The sequence below is a fragment of the Hyalella azteca genome, unplaced genomic scaffold (assembly GCF_000764305.2).
Source record: "Hyalella azteca isolate HAZT.00-mixed unplaced genomic scaffold, Hazt_2.0.2 contig7299, whole genome shotgun sequence".
NCBI classification, from domain to species: Eukaryota; Metazoa; Arthropoda; class Malacostraca; order Amphipoda; family Hyalellidae; genus Hyalella; species Hyalella azteca.
This window is the reverse complement of record NW_025937427.1, coordinates 43,554-55,125: the sequence shown is the minus strand read 5'-3', so window position 1 is coordinate 55,125 and position 11,572 is coordinate 43,554. Positions and strand designations below refer to the sequence as shown.

At 40.7% G+C, this 11,572-nt stretch overlaps 1 protein-coding gene across 1 annotated transcript; it reads right to left on the bottom strand.

The window, feature by feature from the left end:
- Positions 1-472: 472 nt before the first annotated feature.
- Positions 473-11,357, bottom strand: LOC125178130 (serine/threonine-protein phosphatase 6 regulatory ankyrin repeat subunit A-like). The gene is made up of 4 exons (XM_047881200.1): positions 10,887-11,357; positions 4,951-7,227; positions 4,562-4,707; positions 473-608 (listed from the first exon to the last, which is right to left on the bottom strand). Exons 1-4 carry the CDS (start codon positions 11,355-11,357, stop codon positions 473-475), a joined length of 3,030 nt encoding a protein of 1,009 aa, XP_047737156.1.
- Positions 11,358-11,572: the final 215 nt, after the last annotated feature.

Below are 11,572 nucleotides of genomic sequence, written 5' to 3'. Positions count from 1 at the left end.
GCTCACTCCGAACATAAAATTTACATGATAGTTGAAATTCTATGACGTGTTAAGTTCTATGTTCTAATTTTATGGGTGAAATTCATCTGCAGTTTATTGGTATGAAGAGAACTTAAATCCCAACATTCGATACTCAAGAAATACGTTAGTTCATTGCGGCTTGAAACATAGTTCAAAATTAAATTTATAAAGTGATTTATTTGAGTGATATCACACTTCATACCTCATATGCAGTAAGACCTGTCTCTTATACACATCTAGTTTACGAACTGACGATGGAGCTGGTCTCCGAAACGTTTTCTATAAAGATATGAATTTTTGTGGACTTTTCTTTGCTTTTAAATTCTTAGTTAATTTACGATTTAAGCAAACAAGTGATATATATTCGAAAATTTGAATCATATGTTGATTTTTCTGATCGGAAAGCTGCATGGCTTACCTGTGCATCATCGTAAGGCTGCAGGATGAAGATTTAGCCAGAACTGAACGCGATGATGGGGATTATGAAGATCAAGATGAGCTTCAGAAAGTTCCAGGACACGAGGCGCAGGATTGCGACGTAGACGTCGTACGGCGGCAGGCGGCCCAACATTAGCAGCCAATTATACCTGTAATATAATAGAAATAAAAAATTTTATAAAATTTTAAAATATCTTGGAGAATAGAGCTATAAATTTAAAAGCGAAGAAAACACCACAAAAATTTAGCATATCTCTTTTCAAAACGTTTCGGAGACCAGCTCCATCGTCAGTTCGATAAATCTAGAACACAGATAAATGCAGAAAATTAGTTTGGAGTTAATAAAAAAAACACACACATACGGACAAGTTCGCGAAGTTCTCGTTCTGTTGGACGGACAAGTTCGCGAAGTTCTCGTTCTGTTGGATGGACAAGTTCGCGAAGTTCTTGTTCTGTTGGACGAACATTAGTGAGGGACGAATGTTTTTATCCTTCTTCATTACTTTAATATAGTTATTAAGAGATTGAATACCCATTCGCAAACTTGATGACCTACGTGCTTACCGGTTCTTGTCTATCACTAGTGCATACTTAGATAAAAATAACCATTTTTATACCAAGGAGTTCATGCTTAGCTAATAATTGTTAGCGCCGGATAGTTCAGTAATTATTTAAAAAATGTAGGCAACAAATCAAGTTTTCTACGCTCCACACGCAGAAAAATAAGTCAAGCATGTTGTCCAGATAGTGTCACAATTTATCTCCCTCACCACAAGCAGAACTTGGACGTAGCACTGATACGCGCTTTTGTCTGCCCAAACTGGACCAGATGACCTACACATGAGCGACAATTGCATCGTTATCAGGATGAGGTCTCACTTATCTGTCTGATCGAGGGCAGAAGTTGAGCAAAAAATATTCGTTTTGAGTACTGCGTACAAATTACATCAAAAAATTAAATCATACGAGTAGATAGCAAAAGGGGTGTATCGTCACACTTTCCATAAACAGCTTAAATCATAGGTTACCACAATCATTTACCCCGAATCTTGCCCAACAAAGTTAACCAATTACCCCTGAATAAAACCTCCTTCAATATTATTACGAACAATTACCCCCGAATCTGCATAAACAGCTTAACAGGGTACCGATCATTTACCCCGATTGAGCATTCTTTAACTGAGAATAACCTAGAGCGGCTACCTGAAAAATACTTCTGTGGAATATATACTTTCTTACAGTGTAATCCTGAATGCTGATACAATATACTGCCAGGGTATATCACCAGCTCAATTAATTTTTTTATATAGAGCAAACGCCCCTTCCCACGAGTCATTTCCCGAGCCCCTCACAAAGCACGCTAAATCGGTCACAGGGAATGGGTGTTGTCTATTAAACATCACGCGAGTAACACTTTATAGAGAGGTGCTCATGCTCATTGTGAGACATTACCACCTCGGACAACGACTACATCAGATCACCATTCTAATACACAGAAGTTACAGTACATTTTTGTGAAAATTCGAGGAAAAAGTGATGGTGGACATAATTTCTGTGGAAGAAAATGTGCTGAAAAATGCACGGTCTGAACTGATTCAAGTTGTTGGAATGATCGATGAGGCGTTAAGAGACCCTCAATCATATCAAACAGTGAAAAATATGATCGAGGAAGATAGAATACACATCCCAAAAAATCTTCGTGTTTTTGTTAGACAAGTTTTCAATGTAGTGAAGAGATGCAGATTTCAAACACCGATGGAGCTGAATAATTGGTTAAAGAAGCATGTATTTGACAATCAACATTACAGAAGTATTGAACCTCCTGCTTATACTTGTGATAATTATGACGAAATTTTCGGTTATTTGATGAGATCTAAAAATGCAATAACATAACATAACATAGTGATGTCGGCGCTGAAGTGTAGGCCTGATGTGGCCTGTCGCCGATTCTTTTCCTTTTCGTGCCTTGTTCATAGATCTAAACTCGTGTCATTTGACCGGATCTTTTCATGACTGGCGATAGTTTGAAGTAGCTACTAGACTTCCACCGGGTTCGATAAGTAGCTGGTCTCCGAAACGTTTTCAAAAGAGATATGCTAAATTTTTGTGGTGTTTTCTTCGCTTTTAAATTTCTAGTGAATCTGCGATTAAAGCAATATAGTGACTTTTTTACTGGAGAATAGAACATTTCGGTGTCAAGCTCGATCATCAGTTTGACACTCCTAAAATGCAAATACAATCAATCAGTAAACAATGGTACAAAATGCTGAGATCAAAACAGAAATTCACAATTAACGACAAATCAATTTAAAGTAACCGCATGCAGATATGCCTATCAAAAGTTCGTAAGTCAGGGAGACCGGTTGTAGAAGCAGAATTTCTAAAGTCGCTATCGGATACATGGACTTGATATCGGTTTACTAAATTTATATCTGCTGATCGAATGATTTACTTGTTACCCAGGGCAGAGATTAACGAAACTTCGCTAAGTTCACGTAACCTTTCGTACTTACGTTCAAAAAGTTACGTATGGCGTAAGTCAGTCAAAATTTGGCATTAACAAAACTGTCTTACGCATGACTCATCTGAAAAGGTATAAATTCTATTACAATTCAACTTGCTGCTAGTAAATTAATAGTCTCATATTGCTTCAACACTCAAAATTTGTACGTAACTCCGCTTACGACACCTCCGAGCAGGCGTACAGTTATGCACAAATTTTTGTACGTAGCTTTCCGCGCGAATGTTTCGATAATAACACTCAGTAGAGTCACGTCTACTTAGCTGTACTTACGCTAAACGTTAGCGGCTACGTATACTTAGCATGTTTTGATAATCCGGCCCCTGGCTTGGAACCAGTTGATCGCACTACTAACCTGTTACCCACGTTTAATACCTGTTGATCGGACTAATAACCTGTTACCTATGCTTAATACCTCTTAATCGAACGACTAACGTACCTGGGGCCATACTTTCAAAATTCGCTAAGTGAACGTAAGTACTTACGCACTATTTTCTATGTTGGTAGATTTTGCTTGAAAGGCCGTCTTACGATCTCTTAACTTTTTTTGAAAGTATAGGCCCTGTTACCCACGCTTCACCCTCTGATCTCCGACTTTAACACTCATTATGTACGAGTAGCAGAGACTGCCGTTAATCGATACGTGGACAAAACGTTAACTCTTCGTCTGCGGGCGGTAACTTTCGTCATCGCCTCTAGATACGAATTCTACTACGCTAGTATTTTTATACAGAGAAAAATTGTTATTAGTTGCTGGGCGACGACCTCTGTCACTCGTATAACTCACTTTCATATAGGTACAGATACGCATAAGCATTTGTACTATGTTTAGTAAAACACGTCTGTACAATTGCTTTGTGCTCCTGTAGTCCTTACCGGCCCGTAACTAAAACAATATAAGATCATGAAAGCATACAAAACCTAAACTGCGGAACGGTGAAGTCTAAATGAAGATAGAATAATTGTTGCTAATAAATATGAATAAATTTATACTATTCCCTATAATCGTAATAAGTAAAGACTCAAATAGTTGATCGTGAGACCCTTCCCTGTCTCATAGATAGCCGTGAATTTATGCAATAAGTAACCCTGCCATTAGCATTTTCAGTTGTTTCTTATATACATTTGTCAGCTTAGAATGCTTACCTATATATTTACTTGGATAAAATTATGACCAGCAACTTTAATTCAAAACTGAAGATAAGTAATATGAATTATAGCATTAATTTGCTTTAATCGCAAGTTACCAAGAATTTGAAAGAAGAAAAAACGAAAAGGAATATCACCATATGTTCCATGTATATGTTTCAGAGACCAGCTCCATCATCAGTACAAAGAGTTTAGGTTTTATGTACAGAATTTTAATGTTCTCTTATCGTGTTTGGGGTTTCATCTTTTCCGCGCATTTTTGGATTTTCTATTCTTATTGTCCTTATTTATTTTATTCCATTTCGATTCTATACTGTTGATTCAACCAATGATGGAGCTGGTCTCGGAAATGTCTTCGTAAGGGACATGGTGAACTTCCTTAGCGTTTCTTTGCATCTACATTTTTGGTCGAATCGAATTAATGAAGCTCACCAAAAGGCGATGCACACCCAGGCCTTGAGGTGTTGAGCAGCGGACGCCGAAAGCGGTGCAAAGCAGAACACCAGCAATGCGATGATCAAGAACCATTCCAAGTAGTTCTCGATACACCGAATGTAACTTTTACTCGTGAACGCGATCTGGAAAACCCCCTTAACCATCATGAAGACTGTGATTATGAGGACAAGAAGCTTGGCGACACTTTGGTACTGCAGAATTTCTTCCTTCATAAGCTGGGTTTCTGTGGAGTTGCTTGACGAAGCCAAGTTTTCAAGCGAACGTAAGATTAGCCTGCCCACTTCAGAAATGATTAATATAAATCCTATGAAGAAACATAAGAAAAGAGAATAGGTAAGAAAATGCAGATGGAACAATGGGAATACCTTCCCCCATTTGGCGTAAATAAGAGTTTGAATGAGTGGATGTTTAATGGAGTTGCGAAGTTCGTGGCTTTGACTGATGTCGTATAGCAGCGAAACTTCGTTCTCGAGCTGTTGAACTTTAGTGGGCTCTCTGGGGGTGGGGCTCATCAGGAACTGGTAGTTCAGCTCGAGAATGTAATTGAGATCCAATGCATCTTCTTCAAGAATCCTATCCTTCCGCTCGGGATCCAATGTATCATTTTTTTCAATGGTTTGGGAAGGAACCTTGATGCAATTATCCATGGTTTTCTCGAGTGTTTTGGCCATTAAAGCATTAAGAACCGTTCCATTGTCTTGCTCGCCGATCATTTGATGCTCCCCCAGATACGCTCCATGTTCAAGAAGAATCGCCATGGCATCCTGGTTGTTCATTTTACAGGCTATGTGGAGAGCCGTTTGTTTCATGTCAGTCCCTTCTTCCTTTTGATTAACATCTATTAAAACGTCGTCTTCAAACAAGCGGTTCAGGCATTCATATTTATTTGGATCATAGGATTTCGTGGCAGTTTTATCAGCATCTTTGTTATTTTTCAATAATTTTTGCAGTAGAGTAAAACTTTTGTGCCGCAGGTCAATGCGATTACTATTCTTCTTCTCTTTCATCTCATTTATGAGGAGGTTCACGATAGCCACGTGCCCACGAGCCAGTGCCCTGTGGAGGGCAAGCTCGCCGTTCCTGTTGCTGGACCAAGGGTCGGCCCCGGCCTGAAGTAGAGCCATCACCCCCGTCTCGCTGCAGCGGTCAACAAGGTAGCATATGACTTTCTTCGACCCGAGGTAGCAATTGGCCGCCGCACGAACTTCCTGCGAGCCACACACCCCACTAAACATGTCAGCAATTCCTTCAGATTGGTTGCATATAAGTAGATTGAGTAGTTCTGCAGTCGCGGTTTGAGGCTGTGGCAAAGTTGTGGCCTCATCCGGACTGTTCGGAAGGCTATGCTCAACTAAAATTGATCGTGTGTGTTCGTCGATATTTGCTCCTTTCTGCACCAACTTCTGGCAAAACGTTTTCAAAGAACCCGTCTTACTGGGCATTTGCTCTGCTGCGGCTCGCAGGGGAGTGAACTTGCTGTAATTCAAAGCGTCCAAGTCCAAACTTGGACATTCGAGCAAAGCATCAACGCATTTATCGAAGTTCTCAATAAATGCAGCAGCAGTGGCCTCCCCTCCACTCGCAGCAGTGGCCTCCGCACTGCTCGATTCCCCTCCACTCGCAGCAGTGGCCTCCGCACTGCTTGATTCCCCTCCACTAGCAGCAGTGGCCTCCGCACTGCTCGATTCCCTTCCACTCACAGCAGTGGCCTCCGCACTGTCTGATTCGCCTCCACTCGCAGCAGTGGCCTCCGCACTGTCTGATTCCCCTCCACTCGCAGCAGTGGCCTCTGCACTGCTCGATTCCCCTCCACTCGCAGCAGTGGCCTCCGCACTGCTCGATTCCCCTCCACTCGCAGCAGTGGCCTCCGCACTGCTTGATTCCCCTCCACTCGCAGCAGTGGCCTCCGCACTGCTCGATTCCCCTCCACTCGCAGCAGAGGCCTCCGCACTGTCTGATTCGCCTCCACTCGCAGCTGTGGCCGCCGCATAAGCCAGCAGGTGGAGGGGTGAATTTCCCTTATCATTGCGTAGGTTGACATTAGCTCCTGCGTTAATAAGCTTAATGATGGGATCACAATTAAGACCCTTCACTGCTGCATGTAGAGGCGTGTTGCCGTCGTTGTCTGGCGAGTCTAGGACGTCCAGGCCTCGGCAGGCGTCCAGCAGGACCTCCAGACAATCGGCAAACGCGCGTGTATCAAAGTTCTTGGCCTCGACAGCCACATAAAGCAGCAGGTGAAGGGGGGAATGACCCTGTTTATTGTGTAGGTTCACATTTGCTCCTGCCTTAATAAGTTTAGTGATGACATCACAATTAAGACCCTCCACCGCTGCATGTAGAGGCGTGTTTCCGTCGTTGTCTGGCGAATCTAGGACACCCAGGCCGGAGCGTGCTTCCAGCCAGACCTCCAGGCACTCCGAGGCGGTACTCTCAAGAGCAGCATGGAACGCCGGCTTGTGGTCCTTTGACTCTTGTGGCAGTGCCACCAGCTCCAGCATCTCGTGCTTCACCTGCTGCCGAAGCTTGTTTGCGTCGTCCTTCTCAATGATCTTAAAAACTTCCTTCCAGTTCGGCCTCTTTTTTTGCGTTGTCTGGTACAAGTAAACGGCGTTGACTTTCAATGTCTTTTCCAATAGTGCCTGTAAGAAAAAAAATGAGTTAATTATATTGACCTAAACAATCAAAGACTTATACTGCAAGGGCAACTGAAACCTCTTTTACCATGAAAATGAAAATGTTCTGCTGATCTTGAACTCTGAGCAGACACTGCGGAGATTGAACAAATATACACATATACATTTTTAATCCTAATTTAGCATGTTTGTACAGCTTATAAACATTCAAATAATTGAAAAATACATATTGAAATCAGCATTTTGCTCGAATTTAACTTTGCCTAAAATTAGAAAAAACTCTTCCGGTAAAAAGATTCTTTATCAGCGTATACCTAAAGTTTGTTGTATTATATCATGAGTTTGATGTGTTCTGTCATGATTTTGATATATTCTGTCATGAGTTTGATATATTCTGTCATGAGTTTGATGTATTCTGTCATGAGTTTGATGCATTTTGTCATGAGTTTGATGTATTCTGTCTTGAGATTGATGTATTCTGTCTTGAGTTTGATGTATTCTGTCTTGAGTTTGATGTATTCTGTCATGAGTTTGATGTAGAAATTGTCTTAGTTCTCACACAATATTTCACATATTATCTTACAACGAAATTTATTGCCAGTTTTATGACGCGTCCGGCCCCAAACCATCATAATTGCATACCCCAGAATTACGTCATTCCTCTCAACTTTGCAAGCTATCGTGACTGCAAAGATAACAATAGTTTTGCCTTATGCATGCGCTTCACTGTAACACGTCATCAACAGGAGATAACGGACAACACCATAGCTAGTAAACTTCAATTAACTGTATCGACATCGATTCATATACGGCGCCTTTACGGTTAAAGATTTTGAAATTATATCCAAGAAAGTTTAATAGATTTCCAGCAGATTATGGGGGAGTGAGATTCATTGGCTGCCTCTCTTCGCACACGAAATTCCAAGGTCACCTGCGAAGTCGGCTAAGTAAAATAATTTTCGTATCTTCTAGAGTTATTTCCGTAGACCATTTTCTCTTACTCGTGGTCCATTATTTTAACCACATTTTGAAACTTTTCGTAATTGCTTCAATATATCAAAGTTTCTGTGAAATTATTTCAATTAGAAAAATTTAATTTTCTTAGAAGTGATCAGAAATTCTTACGTCAGGATCTATGTATCTCTCTCGAACAGCAGCTATTTCGATTTTTATAATACAATTTACGTTCTATACCGACCCGCTAATTTCGAACATGTCGTTTGGGGATAAGCTTCATTTGTATATATATGCTTATTTTCTGAAGGGAAAAATTTCTTGATGCAGCAACTTTAATGAATTCTTTAAACTTCATGGCAATTTAAATTAATCGTGTAAAATGAAAGGTCGAATATAGAGGCACTTCAAAAATTTGTGTGTGTGTGTGTAACAATTCCTTTGATCGCTATATTCATTCCTTTGGACTCGCATAAACTATAAGTCGGTGTAAAAATCAATTAAAAAAAGAAAAGTTTTTGATAAAAATTCCAGTCGACGCTCGCTCAGCCAACAACCGCGGTCTCGTCTGGCAACATTTCTCCCCAACGACACTCGCTTTCCCGGGTCCCGGAGGAGCATAAGTGAAGAATACGCGACGAAAGCGAAAATATTTCATTTTTACGCTGCTTTTTAGACCGCATTGGCATCAACTCACTTGATAACAATGCCACTATTTTCACTCTGAAATGTTTCTTTTCCATTTAAAAAGAAACACAAACGCCAAAAAAATATTCAGTTAAGTCCACAACAACAAAGAACTGCTGGCAAATGTGCATGACATCACACGAGCATCGAGAAACTGCAATCGAAGGGTGGTGACGTTGTTGGGGACTAATCAATAAATAGGTTTTCTTTGACCCCAAACATTTGACCAGTGAGCGTATTTAAAGGATGAATAAAAACGATAAATAGCTATAATAATAAATGAACGATAAATTCAATAAAACAAAATATAAAACTATAAACCGTATGTCTTTCAAGCCATTGTCTACTAACTCGTATTCGTGCCCAAGCTTTGGAGCCCCGCTGAAAAAAAAACAAATAAATACAAATTAAGGACTTTAATTAAACCTTAACAAATGAATATAGCACACATAAATAATAAACTAATATGAATAACAATATTCAATATCACCAGTAAGGCCACCACTTAACAAATGAATATAGCACACATAAATAATAAACTAATATAAATAATATTCAATATCACCAGTAAGGCCACCACTATATCAACACGGAAGATTAACACGATATACAATGCAAGTACTAACCTCTGTGGTGGATCACAGAGCAATGACAAGCTACAGGGCGGGTCTACACGAGGTCACGTAATAGTTCACTCTAAAACAAAATGACAGAACCAATAACCTAACTATCGTTGAAATTATCATATTAAAAGGCGGTCCCTAACATCACCCCCCACCAAGTGCAAAATTTCTATTATTACACTTAACAATCCTATAGTACGTGAACATGTACGGGCGATCAAGGTTGAAGCATTAATCTAATCTAACCCGAAACAGATCAATATTTCTTTTCTATACAACTTTATTACACAAAAATACATACGCTAACTTGCTTAAAATTTGTACAGAGTTCTTATTTGCATTTAATTTACAACTGAACAAGACCAATTTATAAATAACGCGATCAATAGGAAACACTTAGGATATACACACGAAATAGCGCGATCTGTAAAAAATTTCAAAATGTGGACATTGCGCGAACAATACGAAACTCTGGAATCCAGACATTTAGCACCAATGTCTAACGCCAGGTAAAATTTCTGCTTCGATACAGCTTAGGCTCCTTGAACAATTTTACTTTCATATTTTCCGAACCAGGGTTTTGACATGCCGTCTTAATAATCTCTAATACTTTCCCGCACATACTTCAGATGATCAGTCACAGCCTTCAGCGAATTCTTCCTCATAATTTCATGTACCGTATCACCCTAATCACCACCATTTCAAGTAAATCTGACATTTTCTGAAAAGCTGTAGTTAGAACTCCCCGATAGAGTCACTGCTCGGCTCAACAACTTAACAAGTCTTCTAGAGCAGACGTCTCCTGCTCTAACCAGAGAGCGAAATTTTCTCGTGAGCGACTATCAATATTGTTAGTCAAACTTTCAGCCTCATCTACCAAAGCCTTTGAGACTGATACGTTTACCTGCCCTCATGAAATTCTGGCCTATTGATGTCGAAACTTTATGCTCTACGGTTTCGAGTCTCTTCTCATCAAGTGTTTCTTCCTCCTCAGACTCAAAAGTTCAGTCTAACGAATTTCTTTCAGTCGCGGATTGTGGCTGTGCTCTATAGAGAGGCTTCTTTAACGACGTCTTGCAAAGTAACTTTAAGACTATATTTACTGTTACAGCCATTCACACCATATACCACATCGGCGCATCCATCATCACTTCCTACGGGCGAAAAACCCTCGACATTACTCGCTGACACGCCTTTGGTAATCAAATCACCTCTATTTATGTAAACTGTCGAGTTCACAGCTGAACGATCTAAGGATTCCAGAAACTTACAAGAATATTCTGACTGTGACGTTCTTCGATCGGCCAACTTGCTAACACGAGCACGTCTGTAACGCGGGCATTTCCGAAGCAAATGCAAACCTGAGCCACAAATGCAACACTGCTTCAACCGGGTACGTACGACATTCACGACTTGCGTGACGGGCACGTTGACAATATTCACAAACATCTTTATCAGAATTGGAGCACCGGCCATCGCGAACTGCACGTTCGCCATCTTCCCTTCCAAGACGGTCTTTTGACTTGGCCTGGGCTTTCGAACAATGGGGTCGAAGGCGAGAATTATCGTGCTGCCGAAACCAGTGGGACTCGTTGACTTTGAAGGCGCGTACTTTGTTGCGGTGTCGCGGTTTACCTTGCACCGCCCGCAATTACTGTATTCCTTCCGAGTTAGTTCGATGTTCCCCAGGAAATACGGCGCCCATGTCCTTTTGAATTGAGTCAGCACATGTTGAATCTCACTTGACAAAGACTGCTCCATGATCTGAAGTCTTGAAAATAAACGGGAGAAATACACCAGATTTTCCACGAAGAAAGAAGACCCGTCGGCGTGGCTGGACAAGGCACAGTCCTCATGATGGACATTAGACATTTCGGAAGCGGTTCCTTCGTGCGGGCAACAATCGAAACAAATTGGTCGAGTTCAGAGACTGTCAGTCGCGTTCAGGGATCCACCACACGAGACAAGGCTCCGAAACACACGATGCAAATTTACTTTAATTTACTTTACGTTACTTTCTGTTACTTTACTCTACGTTACTTTAATTTTCAAAACATTTACCCAGGTACGATTCCGGCTGGCACGGC